Source organism: Poecilia mexicana, unplaced genomic scaffold (assembly GCF_051168715.1).
Source record: "Poecilia mexicana isolate PSO_F unplaced genomic scaffold, ASM5116871v1 scaffold_18, whole genome shotgun sequence".
Taxonomy (NCBI): Eukaryota; Metazoa; Chordata; class Actinopteri; order Cyprinodontiformes; family Poeciliidae; genus Poecilia; species Poecilia mexicana.
This window is the reverse complement of record NW_028263387.1, coordinates 27,012,480-27,039,134: the sequence shown is the minus strand read 5'-3', so window position 1 is coordinate 27,039,134 and position 26,655 is coordinate 27,012,480. Positions and strand designations below refer to the sequence as shown.

Genomic DNA, 26,655 nt, shown 5'->3' with positions numbered 1-26,655 from the left:
TTTTGCATAAATTTGTTTATTAGAAATTATAAAAATGTTTGCATTTGTATTACATTTACTAATTTAATTAGTAAACACTGGTTATTTTAGTTACTATTATATAAAACACATAAATTTGAGGTAAAATATGAAATAAAGCACCAGATTTGCTCAGATTCACAGAATTATACTCACTTTGAGAGAAGAGCTAATTAAAAAGAGAAACAGGTTTATTATTTCACAGTTTTATATACATAAACATTGGATATTACAGTACAATGTTATGAATAAACATTATTTAAAACAGATTATTTAACAATGTTTTACTATTTGGTCTGAAAACTGTCAACATCAATAATCTGTAATAATTAATTTACAGGGATTATCAGCAGATCATTTCACTTCTGTTTCTATGTTATTAATCTGATCTGTTTGGAAATGTGGTTTAAATAAATAAAATGTATCAATGGGAGCTCAGTCACAGTAACTCATCATATTTCATCCAAACAGGAACCAGAACCAAAACAGGGCGGGACTTAAAATCACCGTGGAAACAGCAGAGGCAGTGATGGTGGAAGAAGCGTTAAAGCCGTTTCTGTTCAGTCGGAGTTTTTCCCTCCACCTGTAAACGGCTTCAACACCTGAGGGGTAAGAAAACGCCTCAACCTCACCGACCGCTTCCTCCTCACGCTTCCTGCTGACCTCAGGTCACTCTGAGGTCAGCAGGTCACTCTGAGGTCAGCAGGAGGCGACATTTTAAAAGTAATGCAAACGACCAAACAAACAATAAATAAATCTGATCTGAGCATCGAGATCTGCAGCCAGAGATGGAAGAGATTCTATCCAAATAGAAAACAGCAGACCGGCCCTTTAAATGAGATCCCACTGATGATGTCATCGGCACGCCCCTCGTCTCAGTGTGACATCATCAACCGCAATCTGGCCTCGTCGTCCGGGTCTTCGCTCGGCCTTCAGCAGCACCTGCACACATCATCATCATCATCATCATCATCATCATCATTCTGATCAAATTCTGAATATTTATAATAATCTTCATCATAATCATCATGTAACTTACTTTGTCCACTGACTGCGTCTCCAAGGTAACCTGTGTCTGCCTCCACCCCTGCCCACCTGTCCGGCTCCAGAGGGCGGAGCCATACCTGAAACAGCCAATCAGGGTCAAGCTTTCACCCAGCACCCTCCAGCAGCAGACTGCTTGGAGGTCAGAGGTCACGGCCGCTGCGGTACCTTTGGTCCCGTCCTTTCTTGCGGACGAATAGCTGCAGGACTCCCACCTGATGCCCCGTCAGCCAATGGGAGAAGGAGAAGCAGGCGTCGCCACGGTTCCACGGAGGGAGTATCTGGACGGCCAATCGGGCGCCTCGGACGCTGCGCTGGCCCTCCTTCAGCTCCGGGACCGACAGGTACCGCCCACCTGGGCCAGGAGGCAGAATCACTCTGGGGTCATGTTGCTCCACAGAGCTGCTGATGTCCAGGTGTCGTTACCTGCAGGACCGTCCACAGATTCCCAGGACAGATCTCCGTCTCGCTCAGAGATCCAGCTGCAGACGCCACGACTGAAGCTGCAGCGCAGATCACCGGCCGCTGCAACAGAGCAACGGAGTCAGAGCAACGACAGAGTCAGAGCAACTTCAGAGTCAGAGCAACGACAGAGTCAGAGCAACGGAGTCAGAGCAACGACAGAGTCAGAGCAACTTCAGAGTCAGAGCAACGACAGAGTCAGAGCAACTTCAGAGTCAGAGCAATGGAGTCAGAGCAATGGAGTCAGAGCAACTTCAGAGTCAGAGCAATGGAGTCAGAGCAATGGAGTCAGAGCAATGGAGTCAGAGCAACTTCAGAGTCAGAGCAACGACAGAGTCAGAGGAACAGAGTCAGAACAACTTCAGAGTCAGAGCAACTTCAGAGTCAGAGCATCTTCAAAGTCAGAGCAACTTCAAAGTCAGAGCAACGACAGAGTCAGAGCAACAACAGAGTCAGAGCAACGACAGAGTCAGAGCAACTTCAGTCAGAGCAACGACAAAGTCAGAGCAACACAGTCAGAGCATCTTCAAAGTCAGAGCAACTTCAAAGTCAGAGCAACGACAGAGTCAGAGCAACTTCAAAGTCAGAGCAACCTCAAAGTCAGAGCAACGACAGAGTCAGAGCAATGACAGAGTCAGAGCAATGACAGAGTCAGAGCAATGACAGAGTCAGAGCAATGACAGAGTCAGAGCAACTTCAGAGTCAGAGCAACTTCAAAGTCAGAGCAACGACAGAGTCAGAGCAACGACAGAGTCAGAGCATCTTCAAAGTCAGAGCAACTTCAAAGTCAGAGCAACGACAGAGTCAGAACAATGACAGAGTCAGAGCAACTTCAAAGTCAGAGCAACTTCAAAGTCAGAGCAACGGAGTCAGAGCATCGACAGAGTCAGAGCATCTTCAAAGTCAGAGCAACTTCAAAGTCAGAGCAACGACAGAGTCACAGCAATGACAGAGTCAGAGCAACTTCAAAGTCAGAGCAACGACAGAGTCAGAACAATGACAGAGTCAGAGCAACTTCAAAGTCAGAGCATCTGCAGAGTCAGAGCAACGGAGTCAGAGCATCGACAGAGTCAGAGCATCTTCAAAGTCAGAGCAACTTCAAAGTCAGAGCAACGACAGAGTCACAGCAATGACAGAGTCAGAGCAACTTCAAAGTCAGAGCAACGACAGAGTCAGAACAATGACAGAGTCAGAGCATCTTCAGAGTCAGAGCAACGGAGTCAGAGCATCGACAGAGTCAGAGCATCTTCAAAGTCAGAGCAACTTCAAAGTCAGAGCAACGTCAGAGTCAGAACAATGACAGAGTCAGAGCATCTTCAGAGTCAGAGCAACGGAGTCAGAGCATCGACAGAGTCAGAGCATCTTCAAAGTCAGAGCAACTTCAAAGTCAGAGCAACGACAGAGTCACAGCAATGACAGAGTCAGAGCAACTTCAAAGTCAGAGCAACGACAGAGTCAGAACAATGACAGAGTCAGAGCATCTTCAGAGTCAGAGCAACGGAGTCAGAGCATCGACAGAGTCAGAGCATCTTCAAAGTCAGAGCAACTTCAAAGTCAGAGCAACGTCAGAGTCAGAACAATGACAGAGTCAGAGCATCTTCAGAGTCAGAGCAACGGAGTCAGAGCATCGACAGAGTCAGAGCATCTTCAAAGTCAGAGCAACTTCAAAGTCAGAGCAACGACAGAGTCACAGCAATGACAGAGTCAGAGCAACTTCAAAGTCAGAGCAACGACAGAGTCAGAGCATCTTCAGAGTCAGAGCAACGGAGTCAGAGCATCGACAGAGTCAGAGCATCTTCAAAGTCAGAGCAACTTCAGAGTCAGAGCAATGACAGAGTCAGAGCAACTTCAGAGTCAGAGCAACTTCAGAGTCAGAGCAACTTCAAAGTCAGAGCAACGACAGACTCAGAGCAACGACAGAGTCAGAGCAACTTCAGAGTCAGAGCAACTTCAAAGTCAGAGCAACGACAGAGTCAGAGCAATGACAGAGTCAGAGCAACTTCAGAGTCAGAGCAACTTCAAAGTCAGAGCAACGACAGAGTCAGAGCAACTTCAAAGTCAGAGCAAATTCAAAGTCAGAGCAATGACAGAGTCAGAGCAACTTCAAAGTCGGAGCAACTTCAGAGTCAGAGCAACGACAGAGTCAGAGCAACGACAGAGTCAGAGCAACTTCAAAGTCAGAGCAACTTCAGAGTCAGAGCAACGACAGAGTCAGAGCAACTTCAAAGTCAGAGCAACTTCAAAGTCAGAGCAACTTCAAAGTCAGAGCAAATTCAAAGTCAGAGCAACGACAGAGTCAGAGCAACTTCAAAGTCGGAGCAACTTCAGAGTCAGAGCAACAACAGAGTCAGAGCAACTTCAAAGTCAGAGCAACTTCAAAGTCCGAGCAACTTCAAAGTCAGAGCAACGACAGAGTCAGAGCAACTTCAAAGTCAGAGCAAATTCAAAGTCAGAGCAACTTCAAAGTCCGAGCAACTTCAAAGTCAGAGCAACGACAGAGTCAGAGCAACTTCAAAGTCAGAGCAAATTCAAAGTCAGAGCAACGACACAGTCAGAGCAACTTCAAAGTCGGAGCAACTTCAAAGTCAGAGCAATGACAGAGTCAGAGCAACTTCAAAGTCAGAGCAACTTCAAAGTCAGAGCAAATTCAAAGTCAGAGCAAATTCAAAGTCAGAGCAACTTCAAAGTCAGAGCAACTTCAAAGTCAGAGCAACGACAGAGTCAGAGCAACTTCAAAGTCAGAGCAACGACAGAGTCAGAGCAACGACAGAGTCAGAGCAACTTCAAAGTCGGAGCAACTTCAGAGTCAGAGCAACGACAGAGTCAGAGCAACTTCAAAGTCAGAGCAACTTCAAAGTCAGAGCAACGACAGAGTCAGAGCAACTTCAAAGTCAGAGCAACTTCAGAGTCAGAGCAACGACAGAGTCAGAGCAACTTCAAAGTCGGAGCAACTTCAGAGTCAGAGCAACGACAGAGTCAGAGCAACTTCAAAGTCCGAGCAACTTCAAAGTCAGAGCAACGACAGAGTCAGAGCAACTTCAAAGTCAGAGCAAATTCAAAGTCAGAGCAACTTCAAAGTCAGAGCAACTTCAAAGTCAGAGCAAATTCAAAGTCAGAGCAACGACAGAGTCAGAGCAACTTCAAAGTCGGAGCAACTTCAGAGTCAGAGCAACGACAGAGTCAGAGCAACTTCAAAGTCAGAGCAACTTCAAAGTCCGAGCAACTTCAAAGTCAGAGCAACGACAGAGTCAGAGCAACTTCAAAGTCAGAGCAAATTCAAAGTCAGAGCAACTTCAAAGTCCGAGCAACTTCAAAGTCAGAGCAACGACAGAGTCAGAGCAACTTCAAAGTCAGAGCAAATTCAGAGTCAGAGCAACTTCAGAGTCAGAGCAACTTCAGAGTCAGAGCAACGACAGAGTCAGAGCAACGACAAATTTGTTTTGTTGGAGAACTGCTTAAGGTAAACCCAGTTTCCTCTCAGACTTTAATAATCCCAGTAAATGTGTTAAAAACAGAAAAACAAATGTTTTTTGTCCATCGGTTTAACTTTGGCAAATAAAATCTTTTCATTTAACTCCAGTTCATGTTTAAATAATTACTAAATTAGTTGACGATTACTTCAATAATCAGTTACTCGCGATTGATCTGATCAATCGTTTCAGATGCCATAAAATGATCCAGTCCACAGCATGTGGCATTTTTGTATCTATATAATATAGATGAATTGATTACTAAGTGGATCATTAGCTGCAGCTCTCCTCTCCTCTGAATCGCTACGATAAATCTGGGTCATCGTCTCCAGTTGTTCTAATTTTGACTGTAATAGGAGCGTTTCGGCCAGTAGTTGTTTTTTTGCAGCTAAACTCTGGCTGCTTCAGCTTCATGCTCTGTTGTTTTTCCATTTCCCTGCAGATTTGAGCAGAAACCCAGGAAGCGGTACCGGGGTCGTCCTGAGCGTCCTGGGCCGTGTTCCCCAGCTCGATGTCAAACTCCCAGACGTGGTTCTGTCCAGGCTGCCGAGGAACTGAAGCACAGGAACAGACCACAGTGAGCAAACGGCAGCTGCTCCTCTGATTTATCTACTAAAACTAATTTAATAAATATTCATATGAAATGTAGACATTTAAAGCTGCAGTGTCTAACTTTGATTAAAAAAGGGTTTTTGACATATTTGTTAAAATTATAATTATTTCATGACAGAATGAGATAATCTGTGAAAAAAGTCGCAGAAACACACTACAGACAGAATCAACCAATCAGAGCCAGGAGGAGGGCCTTAGCGCTGTCAATCACTCTCGTGTTCAACCCCTCCTCCTTTCTCTCTGCGTTACAGCTAGCTAGCCACAGCATAGCCTGCTACAAATGCTAAGGCTAGTTAGCATAGCCACTGATGACATGAATGGTTTTCCTGTAACGATATGTTGATTCTCTACTATTAAAACATTTAGCAACACGTACACGAGATTGATTGACAGCGATAAGATCCACCTCCTGGCTCTGATTGGTTGTTTTTCTGGATATTTTCACAGATTATTTGTTTCATTCCAAACTGTCACAACATGGTGATAGTTTTAACAAATATGGAATAAAAAATATTTATGTAAAAGTTACACACTGGATCTTAAACAACCTAATCAATAATTAATGAATATATCTGGAAATTAAACTCTTTGTTAGTCTAGAAACAAGCAGGCAGAGGGCGGCCTCACTGTGAACGTCTCCTCTCTGTCTCTGCGTCACGTCCTTGTTGATCCGGTTGTTCAGCGTTGTCGTCACCACGGCGCCGGTGCTGGAGGGCAGCGTCGTGGTTGCTATAGCAACTGTAGGCTGAGCAGCAGACGTAGCGGCGGTAGCAGGAAGAGGTGTGGGTGTGGTCGGAGCGGCGGTAGCTGGGACGGTGGGCGGAGTTGTTGGGACAGTCGTTGCAGGCTGTGTGATTGGGGATCTGGTTGTCATAGCAACAGTAGAGGTAGCCATTGAGGTGGTTGCTATGACAGTGGTCGTCAAGGCAGCAGTAGTTTGGTAAGCGGTAGAGGAGACGGTGGTAGAAGCAGAGGTGGAGGTGGGAACAGTGGTGGAGGTGGGAACAGTGGTGGTGGGAACAGTGGTGGTGGTGGGAACAGTGGTGGGAACAGTGGTGGTGGGAACAGTGGTGGTGGGAACAGTGGTGGGAACAGTGGTGGTGGTGGGAACAGTGGTGGGAACAGTGGTGGTGGTGGGAACAGTGGTGGGAACAGTGGTGGGAACAGTGGTGGTGGTGGGAACAGTGGTGGTGGGAACGGTGGTGGGAACAGTGGTGGTGGTGGGAACGGTGGTGGGAACAGTGGTGGTGGTGGGAACGGTGGTGGGAACAGTGGTGGTGGGAACGGTGGTGGGAATTGTAGTTCTGGGTCTGTGTGGCTCTAAAGTCACTCTGAGGATCCCTGGAGAAGGAAAAACCCAAACCTGTGAGCTGATGAACAGAACTCAGCAAACAGCCTGAAGTTACAGGTTTTGAGTTTTTTCAGACATTTATTTGAATAAAATTTCTTCTTCATTGATTTCTTTAAAGGTTTAATCAGCTATCAGGACATTAACCTTTAACCTTTAAATGTCTAAAGGTTTAGTGGTCGGGTTCTGAGGAGTCAGAACTGGAGTCGTTACCTTTGCAGCTGCCATCTTTACACCGACACTTTGGAGAGGAAGGATTCAGGGAGCAGAACGGCCGAGTGTCTTTATCTGGACACAAACAGAGGAAACATCTTTAGAACTTTATCTGATAATAACTACATCACTCTGTGTCCAGGAAAAACATTCAGGTAGTTTAGTGTTAAAATCTGGTGTTTCAGATTATTAATAATAAGTTTTACAGCTTTAAAACCGTCTGGATCTGAGAAACAGCAGCTTGGTTTCCTGCTTTAATCAAAGATCTTCTATGTCTGACAGGATGAAACCTTCAGTTAAATTTAAGAAGTAAAACTGGAGCTTCAGATTAAACTGGAGCTTCAGATTAAAATGGAGCTTCTGGTTAAACTGGAGCTTCAGATTAAACTGGAGCTTCAGATTAAAATGGAGCTTCTGGTTAAACTGGAGCTTCAGATTAAACTGGAGCTTCAGATTAAACTGGAGCTTCAGATTAAACTGGGGCTTCAGATTAAAATGGAGCTTCAGATTAAAATGGAGCTTCTGGTTAAATATCAGGTGAAATTTATACTTTATTCTTGTATTACTAAGACTATATTCTTTTAACATTATGAGTTTATTTTCATAAAAATCTTATCCTGAATGTTATATTTGTTCACAGAGTTGACCTGAAATCAAAGCCCAAATAAACAGAAGCTGTAAAACTCGATGGTTAAACAAGATGGCCGCCCCGGCTGCGCTGACATCACAAGGAGCAAATTGGTAGGAAAATATCCTGATTTTCCAAAAATTCAACCATAAAAAAACAAAAAATTGATTAATCAATCAAACAGATTGATCGCCCAGCTGTGGCTGAGATAGTGATTTGCTTTGCTCTTTGGTTTGGTCGTTACTAATCAGGTGATTTTTGAAGTTGGATGAATGTAATGTAATTTATTTTGTAAAGGCGTTTAAGACAAATGCTCACAGTGGTTTTGTCTCTGTTTTGTGCAGATGAATGAATGAGCGTTTGTGGTTTTGCAGTGTGAATCTCCGCTGAGCCTCACCGATGCAGGCGTAGCGCCCGTCGATGAACGTCAGCTTGAAGCCCAGGTGGCATTTACAGAAGAAGCTCCCGAACGTGTTGACGCACTTCCTGCGGCGCGGACAGGCGGCGCCCAGCGCGCACTCATCGATGTCTGAGGAGAGGCCAGCCGGCGGTGAGGAAACGGAAACCAAACCGGGTTCAACCCGCCCAGAACCCAACACTGACCCACACAGGAGCGGCGGTCCGGGCCCAGCCGTAACCCTGGAGACGGACAGGTGCACCGCACCTCGCCCTTCATCACCTCACAGCCATACTGGCAGTTGGCATGGAAACAGGTCCGCACGTCTGAGAGCACAACATGAAAACGATTCAGGCAAGGAATCAGGAAACGGTAAATTGATTAATCGGTTAACAAAATGTCAACTAGGCCTGTTGCAACAAGCAATAAATCAATTTATCAGTTAGTTATATAATAATTTATATTTGCATGATTTCTCTTTCTTTCTACAAAAACGGTGATAAAAGCCTTCAGTCTTTTTTATTTTTTAGCAGCAGATGCATCGTTTGCTACAAATGATCGATGTTCAATAATGGGATGCTGTTAATCCATTTTAGTCTATAAAATGAATTATTTATTTACATCTTTTGACGTATTTCTAATATTGTACTAAAAAGGAAAATTTAAAAATTAGCAGAATGTGCAATTTTTTGTCTGATTAACTAATTAATCATCAGAATAATCGATTAATCGTCAGAATAATCGATTAATCACCAGGATAACCAATTAATCGCCAGAGTAATCGATGATTAATCGTCAGAATAATCGATTAATCGATAGCTAAAATGGTTGTCTGCGGCCTGAGTCGCAGCTGAAGGTCTGAAGGTCTCTCACTCCTGCAGCTGCCATCTGGCTGCAGGGCGAAGCCGTCCAGGCAGAAGCACTTGAAGCTGCCGGCCGTGTTCATGCAGCGGTGCTTACAGGGCCGCGGCTTCACTCCGCACTCGTTCAGGTCTGAAACACACCCACAGCACAGAGGTCAGAGGTCAAACGTCAGCCTGAGAGCTCCTCTTTTCTCTCCTTTCACTCCTCACGTCGGCCTGTTGGATTAACCTCTGACCTCTGGCTCTGTTAATGACAGGAGGATTGAAACGTGTGTCTGCAGGTTGAGCCTCCTCATCCTCAGCAGGATGATGGTTAAACTGGGAATGAATCGTCTGCCAGAAACCAGTGGGTGCTTAAAGTCAGGATGTGAGTCACATTGAAGCCTCTAATCAGCAGATGGCGTGTTTCTGTGTGTGTGTGTGCGTGTGTGTGTGTGTGTGTGTGTGCCTGTGTGTGTGTGTGTGTGTGTGTGTGTGCGTGGTTGTGTGCGTGTTTGGGGAGCTGCAGGTACGACACGCTCTCACAGGTCAAACAGCCACTGCAGGAATGTGTCTGTCTGTCTGTCTGTCTGCTGCAGGAATCCAAACCTTCCCAACACGTCAAACCTGCGTTCACCTGGATGCTTCGTTACCTTGGTTACAGGCTTTTCCGGTGTATCCTGGGTGACATTTGCAGCTGTCTGGTCCGACGCAGTCTCCATGTTTGCAGCCCTGCTGACAATCAGCTACACACCCATGCACACACACGCACACCCACACAGACACATACAGACACACACACACGTCAGTGAACATGCGACGGGTCGGTCATGTATGAACTCGTCCAGCGGCTGACGCCGGATCGTTTCCCAGCGTCTAATCTTCCTGGAAGCTGCTGCTGTTCTACATGTTTTTGCTCATTAGCAGCGAAACCCAAACAGATTCCAGGAAATCCTTCGGGCTCGTTCCCGGGTCTCCAGGCGGGTTTCACATAAACGACCCGTCAGTCGGCGTGCGGTTTGTTTGGGTTTGTGTTGACAGACGTCCTGCCTCTGTTCCTCCACCGCAGACAGACCGGCTGCTGCTCCCTTCAGGTGGTCTGAACTGAACCGCACCAGGACTTCAGACGAGCCCCAACGCCAAGAACATCATCCATCTGTCTCTGCAGGCGACTGGGCAGGAGGAAGGTCACACCCTGAGGACAGGTTAGAGGCCAATTCACCCAGCAGTCGTGTATCTGGACTGTGGGAGGAAGATGGAGAACCCAGAGGGGGAACGTGCTAACTCAATGCAGAAAGACCCCAAAACAGGATTAGAACCTGCAACCCTCCAACTCCAAGGCCTCAGTGCCTTGTTGACCTTTAAGCTTTAACTAGACCGTTTCCTCTGGTTGTCTCTGAGCTGCTGTGATCTCATTTGGCCTCCAGATCACTGAGGTCTGATCTAATCTAATGTCAAACTTCTGTTTATGAGCTCATCATCACTATTAATCAGTGTTTTACTGCCTTCCTGGATTTACTTTGCTCTATTTTTATGCATTTAATTTGCTTTATAAATAAATCTTGCTTCCTTTATTTACTAATAATCTAATTTATTGCTGCGCTGCTGGTCATTTGCAAACACAACTCTGGTTTATCTCTTCAGCTTAGGAGCTTTTCATGCCTGAATGATTCCATAAATCAGAGTTGAGGTTATAGGGAAATAATCTGAATGTTTGTCATAAATCATTCAGATAAACTCTGTTTACACTCTGATGATTCAGTAAATCCCCAGAGTCTGGTGTCGGATCTGGTCTGAATCATCCTGAACTTCCTGTCGTTGTGTTGTGGTGTCCTCACGTTGACACCGGCCCCGCTCCGTCCGCCTCCAGCCCCAGCAGCACTCCACGCCGTTGCCATAGCGACAGAGGCCGTCGGACAGCACCGCCTGGTCAGTCCAGCTGCAAACACAGACGCACACCAGTAAGCAGCATGTTTGCGTTTCCTGCAGCTGGATTCATCAAAACGCGCTGATTAATTTCCTGCAGCGGGGTGAGTGTCTAGTCAAAGCCCGCCCCCCTTCAGCCCGGTTCCGCTCAGAGTGTTTGGTTAGCGTCAGCTCGGCTAGTCGAGACCAGCAGAGGAGCATCCTGACATCTCCAGTTTCCTGGAGCCTGTCCTGACATGAGGAGGCGGCGGCGCCTCGGCCTCCTGCGCATACTTTCCATCCCTCTGTTTGGTTTTCCTCTTTCGGTCTGGAGACCCAGAAACTCCCACTGCCTACAGAAACACTCTGCAGAAACACTTTACAGAAACACTCTGCAGAAACACTCTGCAGAAACACTCTGCAGAAACACTCTGCAGAAACACTCTGCATACAGAAACACTTTACAGAAGCACTCTGCAGAAACACTCTGCCTACTGAAACACTCTGCATACAGAAACACTCTGCAGAAACACTCTGCAGAAACACTCTGCAGAAGCACTCTGCATACAGAAACACTTTACAGAAACACTCTGCCTACAGAAACACTCTGCATACAGAAACACTCTGCATACAGAAACACTCACTCTGCTCCAACTTTTCTAGTTTCTTTCATAAAAACCACAAAAATCAAAGCGTTTTATTGTGGTTATAACTAAAAGCTTGATTGCAAAGTGAAAGGAAATTATTCTGACGATTAATCAGTCAAAATGATACATGCTGCACATTTTTAACACGTGAGTGTTTTATGCAACATTAGAAATACATTTAAAAATGCAAATTGGCAATTCAGTTTCATTTTTAAATAAGATGAAATAGCATTGTCTTAGTGAAAACTTGGTAATTTGTAGCAAAATATGCATCTGCAGTTAAATATCAAAATATCAACATGTGAAAATCTCAGACCTTAACATCAATACAGAGATTGATCAAGAGATTAATAATCTGACAGAAAAAACTGCTTCACAGGGGATTTTACTTTTATTTTTACAGAATTTGAATCACATGAAGCTACAACTATACCACTGAGAACTTTTTTATATTTATAATCTTAAAAGCAAAATATAACATGAAAAGCTCAGAACTTTCTGCTCAACTCAGTACGACCCAAAAAATAAACATTTTTACCAATAATCAATAAGAACTGGATAAAAAAGCTGCTTAGGAGATTTATTTTGCATAATCTGAACAGTGAAGCTAAAACTGAGGATTTCTGACCGGAACATGTTTACAGACAAAGAAGGTTTTTTATTTTAAATGCAAAATGTTTATTTTTTGGGACTTTGTCTTATTTGCTGCTCTGACTGTGTTGTTCTTTCAGTAAATGTCCTTTTTGGAATCTGTATACTTCAGTTAGTAAATAAATCACTAAATTAGTTCACCATTATTTAAAAAATCGATTAATCTGCGATCACATTTTAAAAACTAAATTATTTTACAGCTGATGCAGTGAGGAGTTTCTGTTCAGTAACTCTAATTATAAGACTGTATTTTTTATAATAATAATAAAAACATCAGTATAACCAGTTCAACCAGTTCAAGTCACCAGAATGACCCACCTGTCATGGTCCAGACTCTGTCCCTGGATCAACATCCAGAACCCGGACAGGAAAACCAGAACCAGCATCCTCCTTCCTGAGGTTACAGAACAGGGAGGTTTTCCAGTCCCAGTGCTCCCAGTGCTCCCAGTGTTCATCCGGGGACAATCCAGTTTCCTGGCATGCTGTGAAGCTCTAGCCGGTCAGACGAACCCTCCTGCTCTGTAGCCTACCCAGTTTAACCATTAAAACCAGTTAGAAACCAGCTCCATTCCTCCTCCGGGACTCTCCTCTCTGCCCGCTGAGCGCGCGCGCTCCGGTAGTCTCTCCTCGCGCCGCCTCTGATTGGTCGGTTGTTGGTACCGGTGAGAGTCGCGTGCCGCTCCGGGTTCAAACAAAGGAACTGGTTTGTTTTTGTTGTTTCCTCCCGGAAACGCGCCACCGCCGTCCGAACCTGGACAGAACATGCGGTTCCTTCGCAGCGAGGGCGGCCTGAAACCCGAACCCAGAGAGGGCGGTACCGGGAACCCTGGAGCCACCAGAACCCACCGCCCCGGGCCGCAGGACTCTGATCTGATCCAGAACCGCAGGCTGCTCTGTAATTCTGGAGACCAGAACCCTTCATCCGTCTTTATAGGTGATATTTATAAAACCCAGACCGGTTTTAATCTGGTAACGGAGTTCTAATCAGCACCTTTTGGGTCTCTTTTACTAGAAACACGGGTCGAGTTCATTTTAGAACCCAAAAACAAAATGTTTCACTAATAAAGTCCAAAGGTCAGGCTTAGTGGAGCTGCAACGGTTATTTCAGTAATCAACTACTCTGACGATTAATCGGATAAAAAAACCGGCCACATTCTTCAGACTTTCTGTTTCATCACTTAAGCCTTTTTTAATATAATATTAGAAATGTGCAAGATGCAAATAAACAAATAAATTCATTTTTAAACTAATCGATTACTAAATTAGTTGATAATTATTTCAATAATTGATTAATCACAATTAATAATTTTAACGCCTACTAAACACCTGGTAAAAAGTTATCTATCTAAAAACGTTCTGCTGATGACTGATGATGCACAGGCGACTGTAGAAAGGAACAGCTCACTTAAAGCAAGACAAACTCTCCAGATGAAGACAGAAATAACTTTCTATAGAACTAAAGCAGACAATGTTAATGTAGCATAAAGAGACAAACACTGAAGCTTTGAGCCACAAATACTTTCAATACAGAAAGTTAGACAAAAATAGAGAAATTAGTTAATTCTGCTGAGAAAAGAGACTCAATAAAACATGAATATCGGGTCTGGCAGTAGCTGGATCCATGTCTGCATCCAGGAAAGAGACACGGCTGAACCAGGAGAACTTTCTATGAGAAAAGAGAGTTTACAGAACTGATGCACCATCGGCTTTATGAAAGGGACAACAATGAGTCTGGAGTATTAATATGATATGAAATAAACAAAAATAGAGAAGAAATCAACAGAAACACCAAATCACTGAACCAGGAGAACTTCCAGTGGGATCACAAACTAAAGAAACGTTTAAGGATCGAAAAATACCTTCACCAAAACATAAAATATTTAAATCTATTTTCATTTTATAGACTGATGTAGAAGATCAGTTCCCATGATAAATAAAAACGGATAAACTTTTTTAAAACCTGCCTTTTTAGGAAAGAATCAGAATATTATTTAAAAATGTAAATATTCCCTCTAAAATTGTTCTTAATAGATGAAGTTCTGCTGTTCTTGTGTTTTAAACTGATTATTCAACAGTTTTGCTGCTCAAACGATTCAGTGGCGCCACCAGCAGATGGATGAGGGAAATGCCCCCATAATTTAAATTTACCCCCCTACTGTCTCCTCTGGTCTGACATTCATGTTACATTTTTAGGAATATAAATCAAAAATCCTCCAAAATCTGAAAGAAAACTCAAGAGGACAGAAGATGATTTTATGGATGTTTGATCTCTTCAGAAACTTTTCTAATGCTCAGTTAAAGGCAATTAAAGCTAATTCAGGAGCTACCAATGAGTTTTATTTTCATAAAATATAAAGTTTCATGTGTTAATTTATTGACTTCATGTCAAGAAATTAATAAATATTTTAATTCCCTCTAATTCATTTTTAAACGGAGTAAAACTCGCCATGCAGTGACAGTTCCCACCAGCAGAGGGCGGTGTTGGTTCATCCCTGGATTCGTCACTTCGGGTTGAGTTTCCTCCTCTTCCTCCTCATCCTCCTCTTCCTCCTCTTCCTCAGCCTGAGGAGCTCAGAAGCTGCAGGTTTCTGTCAGCAGCAGCAGCAACATGAAGAAACAGCTCAGACTTTGGTTTCTCCTGTGGGTAAGCAGCTTACAGGGAAATATGGGATTTTATTATTATTATTATTATTATTATTATTATTATTATTATTATTATTATTATTATTATTATTATTATTATTATTATATGTATTTTCAGAACAACTCTTCATTTCCAAGATGTTTTTGTTTTTAGAGCTAAAGCTGAACTCTATTATCACAGATGAGTGTTTTTGGCTGAAAGTTTTTATTTAAAAAAAATTCAAACCCAGTTTTGTTTAACATCCATCTTAAACCCATTACAATTATATTTATTTTGTCTTATGCAGCAGCATGGTTGTTTCTTGTGTCTTCATCTTGCAGGTTTGTGATCTCTGGTGTGTTTTTGTGTCGTGTTGCTTCCAGGTCTGTGTTTTCCGAGTCCAGCCCGGGTTCTGTTGGCACGACCTGGACAACAGCGAGTACGACTGCTGGCCTCTGGACCGACCCAACGAGTACAACATGATCGACTGCGGAGGTCAGAGTTCGTCTGTCTGCACAGAGAGACGCAGCTGCATTAAGTTTAGAATAATTACTTTAATAGTTTATAGCTGCAGAGGCCATGTTTACTGTCAGCCGTGTTAAAGATGCTAACATAAAATAATACATTTTTTGTTGCAGTAATTTACATTTTAACAGATTTTTTAATTATAATTTTAGTGAAAAAATGTTTAATCAGTGGAGAACAAAAAATGAGTTTAGAAATAATAGTTTTAACTAAATCAACAGGGCCCTATCTATTGATTTTCCTTAAAAGTTCTGTAAAATGAACGGTTACTGCATTATGTTTTCAGTTCTTTTGAAGTCTAATAATCCAACAAACATGATCTTTTAGCTTCTCTTCAAAATGGGAAAGAGAGGCGAACATGGGATTTAAATATGGCAGATTTGTTGGACTTGATGGGTCAGGAAATGTTCATGAGAACTTTACTAGAAATGCTTCTAACATTTATTCAAGTGAATTTAGAAAACACTGAAATACCAACGAGTTCCCAGTAGGTGGCGATAAAATCAGTCATGACAGAAAGATGGGGAAAAAAGAAAATGAAAAATGTAATCATTCTTTTCATAGAAACTGAATTAACTTACGGTGATAAAATCTAATCATTCATGTTTCTCTCATCATCTTCATCACATCAGTTTGGATTGAATTTCATATTAGCCGAGTCCAAGTGAAAGTGTTTTGTTCTCTGCATGTTAATAAAGGCAGATCAACCTCCAGTCCTCTGCTGGCATTTATCTCCATGTTTATCACTGTTATAACATGTTTCCTGAAGTTTATCATTGTTATAACATGTTTCCTGATGTTTATTATCTCCATGTTTATCATTGTTATAACATGTTTCCTGATGTTTATCATTGTTATAACATGTTTCCTGATGTTTATCATTGTTATAACATGTTTCCTGATGTTTATTATCTCCATGTTTATCATTGTTATAACATGTTTCCTGATGTTTATCATTGTTATAACATGTTTCCTGATGTTTATCATTGTTATAACATGTTTCCTGATGTTTATCATTGTTATAACATGTTTCCTGATGTCCAGGCATGGAGATGTCCTGGGTTCTGCGGCCTCCAGAGCTGGTAAAAACCGGTCAGGTTTTCACCGTCATCTACTCCGTCACGGCCCGGGACTCCTTCTACCATTGGGCCGTCCAAAACCGGGTCTTCTCCCAAAGGTCAGCCGGTTCCACCAGGTCCAGACAACCCATCGGTTCTGGACCCGGTTCCTAACCTGGTGGTTCTGTCTTCAGTTCGATAACAGATGCTGCTTCAGCCCGATGGTTCTGTGAACATCAAGACTGTCCGTCCAGCTGGACCGAGGCGAACGGAGAGAACTGCTGCATCCATCACGCCAACATCCACTCCTGTCCGATGGGATACATGGTGAGGTTCTGATGGTACCATGGTTCTGTTGGTACCATAATGAGGCTCAGGAGGTTCTGTTGGTACCATGGTTCTGTTGGTACCATAGTGAGGCTCAGGAGGTTCTGATGGTACCATAGTGAGGCTCAGGAGGTTCTGTTGGTACCATGGTTCTGTTGGTACCATGGTGAGGCTCAGGAGGTTCTGATGGTACCATAGTGAGGCTCTGGAGGTTCTGTTGGTACCATAATGAGGCTCAGGAGGTTCTGTTGGTACCATGGTGAGGCTCAGGAGGTTCTGTTGGTACCGTGGTGAGGCTCAGGAGGTTCTGTTGGTACCGTGGTGAGGCTCAGGAGGTTCTGTTGGTACCGTGGTGAGGCTCAGGAGGTTCTGTTGGTACCGTGGTGAGGCTCAGGAGGTTCTGTTGGTACCGTGGTGAGGCTCAGGAGGTTCTGTTGGTACCGTGGTGAGGCTCAGGAGGTTCTGTTGGTACCGTGGTGAGGCTCAGGAGGTTCTGTTGGTACCGTGGTGAGGCTCAGGAGGTTCTGTTGGTACCGTGGTGAGGCTCAGGAGGTTCTGTTGGTACCGTGGTGAGGCTCAGGAGGTTCTGTTGGTACCATGGTGAGGCTCAGGAGGTTCTGTTGGTACCATGGTGAGGCTCAGGAGGTTCTGATGGTACCATGGTGAGGCTCAGGAGGTTCTGATGGTACCATGGTGAGGCTCAGGAGGTTCTGTTGGTACCGTGGTGATAAAACACTTTACATCCACATTAAAATAAACTTTAACTCATAATAAATGTAAAAATCTCCTCCATCTTTGTCTTTTTTCGTAAAACTACTGGAGAATTTATAAAAATATTCACTTTTGTTGAATGTTTTGCAGAGATTAAACCTGTGGACAAATAAAACTACATTAAGTTAAAGTTAATATGATTAAACTGTTACCTAAGACTGAACTGCTGTTTACAGACTGAGAGCATCTGTGGCCCCTGGATTCCTGATGACGGGAAAATCTTCACTCACACCATTTCCACCACTGGGAAGATGACCCAGACCAACTGGACCGCCAAGGCGAGGAGGACCCGAGCGTCACACGTCCAAAACATTTAAAACCCTGAAAACGAGTTAAAATGAATTAAATGAAGCTTCAAAGAGCAAACTGGGAAAAACGTTTAAAAATTCAGTTCAGTTTCATAACTAGCAGTAAAATTTACATATTTAAAGGAAAAGTGATTCTCATAGTCTGACCCTGATAACTCCATCAGATAACCAGCAAAGGATCACTGAAATAAAAGACACTTTTTGAAAATATGTTCTATAATTTCTTATTTATTTTTTATAAAGAAAGCAAAGAAAAAAACAGGTTAGACTCAGAAATTAAATATGGTGTGGAAAAAATCTTGGATTTTTAAGCAGGAACACATTTAAAGATGTGGCCTCTTGATTCCAGGTATTTTGATCATAAATACTTTAACCTCATTATGTTTGTGAATGATCCCTGCGCGTCGTCTTGCAGGTGGTTCTGTTCCATCCGGGTCTGACTTCACTGATCGCTCACATCAGGGTGGGAACCATGCAGGCGGCGCTGGAGGCGAAGAGCACCGTCCTGCCGGCTGTAGGTCCGTCTGTCAATGAAACAACCACAACGCTCTGATGGTCCAACGGGGGGAAACATATGAAATATAATCTAACTGGTAAAAGTAAAGCCTGAGCTGTGCTCAGCTAATCTGGTGATTTTTAATGGGATTAACAGATTAATAACAAAAGGTGAGTCATTTTACAGAATATGAACCAGGTGAAGCTAAAACTGCTGCTAGAGGAGTTCTGGGTTTTTTCCAGAGAAAGAAGATTGTTTTTACATTTTCCTAGTTTTGTCTTAATTTCTGCTCTGTGTTTTCCTTCCTGAATGTTTCCTCCAGTGTGTGGAGATAAAACCTGTGAGGACGGAGAGGACTGCTCCACCTGTCCGGCCGACTGCGGTGAATGTCCCATGAGTCCCGGCACCAAGGTGGCCATCGGCCTGCCGCTCAGCCTGCTCTGCCTCTCCTTCATCCTGACGGCTGTGGTGAGAAACGAAAACCAGACGATCCTTTCACCATGAAGACAGAAATCACTCAGGAATCTGTTTCTGCAGTGGCTCAGGTATCAGAAAGAGAAGCTGCTGTGGGACGAGAGCTGGATCATCGACTTCTCCACAATAAAACAAGGTACCAGGTGTGAGCCGATGGGCGGTGAGGTGAACTGGGTCATGACTGGGTCATGACTGGATGCTGTGACCGTAGACCCGGAGGCCCACCTGACCATGGGGAGCATCATGAGCGTACCGGCTGGACACACCGACAGCAACATCAGCTGTGTGACGGCCATCAGCTCCTGCACCGCGCAGCCAGCCAGCCGGAGGGCGCCGTTCACCTGCACCGGCATTTAGTACGCACACATCCAACTGAGGGCCCGGGGGCCAAGTACGGCCCGCCAAAGCTGCTAATGAGGCCCTCTGGGCTCCAGAGGGAAGCAGAAATAAAACCTTAAAGATAATAGCTTTTGCTTAAAACTATCTTTATCTGTATTCTACTAAACTGCATCAATCAGTCCATCCAATATTTTGCGAATGTACAAAATATTACTCTAATGTATAATTGTGAGTTTATTGCTAATTTTCTGCAAGATCTTTGAGTTAAACAGATTCTAACTCCCACCTGCAGGGGGCAGTATTTCTTACTTTTATTCAGTTTTACTTGATGTTAAGTCTGTGATCAATGTGACCAGAGCTGGTAGTAACTAGCTACATTTACTTGAATAACTTTTTTAAAGTCCTTTTAGGAGTATTTTTACTACGCTGAACATTTTACTTTTACTTGAATAATTTAATTTTGAAGTTTTTCTACTCTTGAGTAAAATTTCTGGATTTTTTCCCCAATGAGTGAAAAACAGACCAACCAAAGATCCACCAGACTCAGACACTCACCTGAAGTTTCTGTTAGTTTTTTATTGAAAGAAGCTGATTTGGAAACATTTTCTTTTGCCTGATTGTGTTATTTTATATATGAATTATTATCATGTTGGTCCTTATTATACCAATATTTCCACTTTATATTTTGGTCTGTCTGATTATGTCAATTTTAAATATTAAATGATTGATAATTTGATCAGTTACTCAGTACTTGAGTCGACTTTTTACCAAATACTTTTTACTTTTACTTGATTAAAAATATGTTGAAGTAGAGATACTCTTACTTGAGTATAATTTTTTGAGTACTCTGCTCACCTCCAGTAACAAAAAAAATCTAATTTCCCATCATAAATAAGTGCAATTACTGCAAAATTCCTTGCAAATTTATCTCCAGAGACTGAATGATGAGAATTTTTAAATCATTAAATACTGGAGGGACAGATTGGTGTGAAAAGATGTTCACTATTTAAAGCAGTACAGACATGCATTATTATAAAACAGTTTAACGGGTTTTATTGATACATTCTGGCCCTTCATGATGCAGATGAGTTTCATTCTACATGTTCAACCTGTTTGCCTTTTCAAACCGCCTGCCGTTAAAAACATCTCTCCTCTGCAGCGACGGCAGATCGGTGGCCATCAAAAAGATCCAAACCAAATCCTTCTCTCTGTCCAAAACCATCAGACAGGAAGTCAAACAAGTCCGGTAAGAAAAGACAGGAAGCGATTCATTTAAGCTGAAAACGTCTCTGACTCTGTCTCTCTGTTCAGGGAGCTCGATCATCCTAACCTGTGTAAGTTCATCGGCGGATGCATCGACGTGCCGAACGTTGCCATAGTAACAGAGTACTGCCCAAAGGGAAGTCTCCATGACGTCCTCCTGAACGAGGAGATCCCCCTGAACTGGGGCTTCAGGTGAGCTCCACCTGAGCAGCAGCAGCGTGTTGACGGCGTGACGTGATGATGACTCTCCCTCGCTGTGGCCGCCAGGTTTTCCTTCGCCAGCGACATCGCCAGAGGAATGTCGTACCTCCACCAGCACAAGATCTGTCATGGCCGACTCAAGTCCCTGAACTGTGTGTTAGACGACCGCTGGGTGTGCAAGATCACAGGTCAGCAGCACCGCAGCTACTGTTACCGTCTCTACGTCCAGCAGTTTGATTATATAAACCAGTTCAAATCTAAACATTCATGTTTTCAAAGCAAGTTGAAATCATCATTTTATTTAGCTCTGACTGAACCTTTATATTTTGGATGCAAACTACAGTAAATATTGTGTTGATGTGAACCAAGGAGAAACAGGAATAAACTTTCTGTTTGGTAAAGTCACTACCAAAAAGACTCACTCACTCTGGGTGTGTTCACACTCGACACATTTGACCCGTTTTAAACGGACAACAGCTCATTTCCAACCCATCCAACTTTGACCGTCACACTGAAATTTCAGAAATAATTCAGCCAGAAATTAATTCACCCATTTTATTTAGATATACAGATGTAATTCAATCACTAACTAACTCATTAACTGACCAGCTAACTGATTAGCTAGCTTACCAGCTAACTTATTAACATTCACTACAATCACTATCTAATTCTGTAGCTAACTGAGTAGCTATCTAACTAACAATCACTATCGAATTATTCAGCTAACTGACTAGCAAACTGACTGATTAAATTGCTGACTGGCTAGCTGGTTAGCCAACTGATTAACATTCACTACAATCACTATCTAATTCTATAGCTAACTGAGTAGCTGACTAACTAAGTAACTGCTTAACTATTTACTTAGTTAAGTAGTTACTATAAAATTGTAAATAAGTGTGGCCCATCTATCCATCAGTTCTTGTCAGATCCCGGACGAGCCCCCAACAGTTTCACCGCCTCCTCGTCTCAGGACGGTTTCAGAGTGTTTATTCTGTCTCCTGTTCCAGACTTCGGGTTGAGGACATACCGGAGGGACGACGGCGCCGAGCCTTTGTCCTCCTACCAGCGGAGGCTCCTGGAGGTCTACATGCCGCCCGAGTTTCAGAACTCCAGCATGGAGCTGACACTCGCTGGAGACGTGTTCAGGTTTTTAACGGTTCCCATTATGACCAGTTTTATTTTTGAGCCGTATCGCTCAGCCCTACCTGAAAATGTCTAAATCTTAGTTTTGCTAACAGAAACATTTTGTGGATTTGCCCTCCAGCTACTCCATCATTCTTCTGGAAATAGCGACTCGCAGCGACCCAGTCCCAGTAAGCAGCTGCTCCTCCAGGCCTCTGATTATCTCTGGTAAAATAAAGTCTAATAGTTAAAGTAACTGTAACTGTGCAGCCTGAAGAGTCGAACCTGGAGAGCGCCTGGTGTCTGCCGCTACCTGAGCTGATCTCCAGTAAAGCTGACAACACCTGTCCCTGTCCTGCCGACTATGCCGAGGTGTGAATCACAGAAACTTTTGCTTTTTGTGAATTACAGATTAATATCAGCTCACTCTGAGCGTCACTCTCCTGATCTGCTGGTTTTCTTAAGCTGATCCGTCGCTGTCGCTCCCACAACCCGGTCCACCGACCCACTTTTGATCAAGTCAAGAAGTTTGTTCACCGGATCAACCCGATCAAAATCAGCCCAGTGGACATGATGATGAATCTGGTAAAGACGAGCAAACCTTTGTCCAAATTCCCTGGAATCCAACGATTCTTCTGAGAAATGAAGCAGACGCTGGAAGTTTGGCGTTCTGCCGATGTCAGTCAGTCCCTCCAGGTTTTTGAAATTGCGTCTGGGTTTTTTTTTGTAATCAAAATGACCAATTTTCTGGTGCGACTTTAGAAACATTTGCAAGGAACTTTGCTATATTTTCAATTATGTTTGACGATAATTATGACTTTTTGTTACTCGCTGACTATAACTGGACATCAAGTAAGGAAGAGGCAGCAGTGCAGTGAGTAATACTGCCACCTGCAGGTGGGAGTCACACTGGAAAAATACAAAATATTTTCAAGTATTTTTGTCTAGTTTCTGGTGCAAATATTATACTACACTTAAAATAAGACAAAACTAACTTAGCAGTGGTTTTTCAGGAGGATGAGATTCACTAAGAGGTTGTTTTAAGTAAATAATTCCTGAATATTGCTGAAAAAGTTCTAGTTTCACTTTCAGATTAACTTATAAAAACACATTTTTTATTGATTTAAAACAAGCTTATATATCTTGCTGAAAAGTTACTTCTAAGTTAATTTTGTTTCATTTCAAGTGAACTAAGACATTTGCTATAGAAACTAGAGGAAGAATAGTTGGTCAGATTTTGTGTTTCTGTGGTTTATTATACCTTAAACCAGAGTTTGTGACTATTTTTGTCAGAAGTTTGAAATGAACTCAAATGTTCTATTAGCTGTAAAAACCTGTTGATTTTTGTGATTGTGGGAAGATTAAACCTGGAGGATCTGATTGATGTGTGAGGTTTGTGTTTCCTGTCGGCTGAACTGAAGTTTCTGTGTTTCAGATGGAGAAATACAGCAAACACCTGGAGGTCCTGGTGGCCGAGAGGACTCAGGACCTGATGCTGGAGAAACAGAAAACCGACCGGCTGCTGTACAGTAAGATCCTCCACACAGAACTACAGCAGAGTTATCAGTTTCTGTGGATCAATCATCAATAATCCATCCTTCAGTTCAGTGGCTCGGTGTTGCAGGGGAAACAGGGAAACTCCTGAGGTTTATCCCTCAGTCTGAACTTTCCAGGCAGCGAGGGAAGCAGTTCAGGTTTCCTTGTTTTACAGATCCAGGCCACCGTGCATGGACGTCCTCCAGCTGTCCTCCAGCTGTCCTCCAGCTGTCCTCTTGTTGTCCCCCAGCTGTCCTCCTGCTGTCTGTGTGTGTCTCCTGCAGGTATGCTTCCGAAGCAGGTAGCTGATGATCTGCGTCAGGGGAAACCATCACAGGCTCAGAGCTACGTCAGCGCCACCGTCTTCTTCAGGTACCATATTTCCTTAAACTCCTGCAGATCAGCAGCTGAACTTCCGTCATAGATTTTCATGCACATTTCAAAGTGTCGCGTTAGAGAACTTATTTAGTAAACGTGTTTGAAAACATAGCAATCAGTCTCATTGCCTGGTGGGTCTGTGCCTTACCAGAGGCACAACACTCTGAAAAATGTCAAAATCTGGTCAGAACTGAGTCAGAGGCTGCAGTCAATGCTCCACTAAAGGCCGTCGCTGTTTGCTGGACCTTCTTTTTCTTAGCTTCCTTCGTCTTATGATCTGATGCTGTCGGCTCCAAATAAATCCATCCACAGACAGCGGCGGCCATCTTTACTGCTGTGTGATGTGAACATTCTTCTTCTGCGCTTTGGGGTTGTAAACTGTTCACACAGAAGTCTGACTGCAGTCGCATTTAACTAGCAGTATGAAGGAAATGTGATTTCAGCTAAAAATCTGCATTGATCTTAGAGATGTGTGATCTCAGCCTGATGCCGTTGCTGGTCGTTGCAGTGACATCGTCGGGTTCACCCAGCTGTCCAGCAGCAGCACTCCCTACCAGGTGGTCGACTTCCTCAACAAGCTCTACACAACGTTCGATGACATCATCGACAACTACGACGTCTACAAGGTGGAAACCATCGGAGACGCCTGTAAGAGCAGAAACACGCTGACGCTAAAGCTTCTTCATGCACCTTTCAGAGCTAGCCCTGTGAGCTAACTCTGAGAGCTAACTCTGTGAGCTAACCCTGTTAGCTAACACTGAGAGCTAACTCTGTAGCTAACCCTGTGTTTTGGCACCCCCTGCGCAGACATGGTGGTGTCCGGCGTCCCCCAGGAGAACGGGATCCTGCACGCCTCAGAGATCGCCAGCATGGCTCTGGATCTGGTCGGCGTCTGTCGCACCTTCAGGATTCCCCACAAACCCGGCATGCAGCTGCAGATTCGGGCGGGGATTCACTCCGGTACGCATGCAGACGGCTGGGAAGCTGAAACTGGTCATGATTTATTCTCTGAACGTGTCCCTCTGTTCAGGTCCGGTGGTGGCCGGAGTCGTGGGGACCAAGATGCCTCGGTACTGTCTGTTCGGAGACACGGTCAACACGTCGTCCAGGATGGAGTCCACCAGCCTGGGTAACAACGACCAAACTGCACGAGCTGATCAGGTTTTATAGGCTGCATTCACACCAGTCCAGTTTGGTTTGCTTTAATCAAACTCCAGTCCGTTTGTTCAGAATGTCCAGTTTGTTTGGGGAGGCGTGAATGTTAAACAAACCAAAAACATGAAATCTGGTCTACTACAAACCTGGGTTCGGTTGAAGTGAACTCTGGTGTGATATGAATGCATATGTGAACGCTCCAAAAGCAGGAAGTGGACTACAGAGCAGGGCATTCTGGGTAAATACAACCAAAACAAACGTGTTAGCCTAGCAGGAGAAATGGCTCATGATCGTTAGCCAAAGACTTAAAGAGAAATCCTACAACTGCTAAAATCTGATGCCTCCATTTTTGTTTCCTTTTGGTGAAGAAGGAAGTTGCTCTCATTGTCTTCAGAAGTTTTTGTATCGTTTTCTTCAGTGGTTCTTGGTGCAGCGCCCCCACAGGCCAGGAGGGGAACAGGTTGCTCACAGGGTTTGGTTGGTTTGTCGCAGTGCAGAGAAAGAGAACCACAGCAGTCTGAAAACACTCTTCACTCAGGCAGGTGTATCCTGAATTAGGTGGTATGGCCCTTTAAGAAGCTGCCTCTGTGTCCGTCCAGCCCTGAAGATCCAGTGCAGCTCCAGCGCCTTCTACCTGCTGGAGGAGATCGGCGGCTACGTGTTGGAGTGCAGAGGAACGCTCCAGGTCAAGGTGAGCCCTGACCAGACTCCACTCAGGCTGCTACTGGGAGCACTGGAGGCCGCCCAGTAACAGCCTGGTCCCTGCAGGGGAAAGGAGACATGGTGACGTACTGGCTGGAGGGGAAGAAGACGACTGGGCCGGACAGCAGGACGGCCAAACCGAACACGGAACCAGAGAAGGATCCGTTCCCGGTGCCGGGGTTCGTCAGCGACGATCTGCTCCTGGACCCGGCCTGATCCAGAACTTCACCGCAGACGATCCGAGTTTTAAAATCTACAGCTTCTGTTCGCAGGCCGTGGTAGATGAGTGGAAAAGTCTAGAGTTAAAGTTAATTTATTGAGTTAATTTGTCTGTTTATTAGGACAGAGTGTGATGGCCAGGATAAAAAATAAATAAAATGATCAGAATAAAGTGCAGCAGGAATCTGCCTGCTACTGATAATCTGATGTTTAAAAAGGAGCATAAATATCTTAGATCTCCTGCCTGAATATCCACCTGTTTGATAAACTAAACTATAACTTCATTAGAGGCTCAATGTTCCTCATTTAACGCAGCTGTGAGGCTGATTTTCCACGTCAAAGTTTTCATAATAACATAAATTTATTCTTGTCCAATTCTGGCTTTTTTCTCATAAAATTTTATTCTCTGAATATTTTGACTTTATTCTTGTAATCTTAACACTTTATTCTTGTAAGTTATTATTTCTTAGCCTGGTCCTGATGCGCTCATGTAGTTTATTAAGAATCATCACTTTCCTCCTTTAGAAACTTATTTATTTATTTATTTATTTATTTATTTGTTTATTTATTTATTTTGATATTTTATTCTTAGTTACATGAGTTTTCCTCGTATTATATGTGTATTTATTTTATAATACACGTATATCATTAGAATAAATACATTTATTTCTTCAGTTATTATTTTCATATTGTATGTAAAATCACTAAAAGTTAGAAAAATAATGACAGTTTTTCAGTATTTCATATAGTTTATTCACAGATTGTTTTAAAGCTTTTATTTCTATTGGTTATAGTTTCTTGTTTGTAGTTAATACAAATATTATATCTAAGGTTAAAATATTAACTCAGACCAATAACATAATAAATGCATAAATGTGGTTTTAATTGTTACAGATAAAATAAAGTTATTCTGTAAAGAAA

General features: G+C 43.4%; 2 protein-coding genes across 2 annotated transcripts; one reads left to right on the top strand and one right to left on the bottom strand.

Annotated features, from left to right (window-relative positions):
• LOC106928576 (nephronectin) lies at window positions 1–13,240 on the bottom strand. Its single transcript, XM_015004913.2, has 13 exons — window positions 12,556–13,240; window positions 10,873–10,973; window positions 9,688–9,780; window positions 9,066–9,185; window positions 8,399–8,518; window positions 8,193–8,324; window positions 7,168–7,242; window positions 6,234–6,947; window positions 5,465–5,548; window positions 1,489–1,587; window positions 1,231–1,417; window positions 1,058–1,142; window positions 1–960 (listed from the first exon to the last, which is right to left on the bottom strand). Exons 1-13 carry the CDS (start codon window positions 12,690–12,692, stop codon window positions 874–876), a joined length of 2,034 nt encoding a protein of 677 aa, XP_014860399.2. The 5' UTR covers window positions 12,693–13,240; the 3' UTR covers window positions 1–873.
• On the top strand, window positions 13,000–26,655 carry LOC106928563 (atrial natriuretic peptide receptor 1). The gene is made up of 23 exons (XM_088015226.1): window positions 13,000–13,206; window positions 15,244–15,355; window positions 16,430–16,562; window positions 16,638–16,770; window positions 17,718–17,819; window positions 18,265–18,367; window positions 18,668–18,813; window positions 18,883–18,955; window positions 19,031–19,175; window positions 20,318–20,404; window positions 20,470–20,613; window positions 20,689–20,810; window positions 21,630–21,768; window positions 21,887–21,935; window positions 22,015–22,116; window positions 22,210–22,329; window positions 23,180–23,273; window positions 23,565–23,652; window positions 24,167–24,306; window positions 24,466–24,618; window positions 24,689–24,787; window positions 25,413–25,504; window positions 25,582–26,655. Exons 1-23 carry the CDS (start codon window positions 13,000–13,002, stop codon window positions 25,729–25,731), a joined length of 2,733 nt encoding a protein of 910 aa, XP_087871352.1. The 3' UTR covers window positions 25,732–26,655.

Excerpts from the sequence above, each read along its gene's own strand:
- LOC106928563 (XM_088015226.1), top strand. The coding sequence starts at position 13,000 with ATGCGGTTCCTTCGCAGCGAGGGCGGCCTGAAACCCGAACCCAGAGAG. Across the intron at positions 18,368-18,667 it reads CACCGTCCTGCCGGCTGTAG|TGTGTGGAGATAAAACCTGT; the intron begins GTCCGTCTGTCA and ends TGTTTCCTCCAG. Across the intron at positions 21,936-22,014 it reads CTCGCAGCGACCCAGTCCCA|CCTGAAGAGTCGAACCTGGA; the intron begins GTAAGCAGCTGC and ends GTAACTGTGCAG.
- LOC106928576 (XM_015004913.2), bottom strand. The coding sequence starts at position 12,692 with ATGAACACTGGGAGCACTGGGAGCACTGGGACTGGAAAACCTCCCTGT. Across the intron at positions 8,519-9,065 it reads GCCAGATGGCAGCTGCAGGA|ACGTGCGGACCTGTTTCCAT; the intron begins GTGAGAGACCTT and ends TTGTGCTCTCAG. Across the intron at positions 1,143-1,230 it reads AAGAAAGGACGGGACCAAAG|GTATGGCTCCGCCCTCTGGA; the intron begins GTACCGCAGCGG and ends TGGCTGTTTCAG.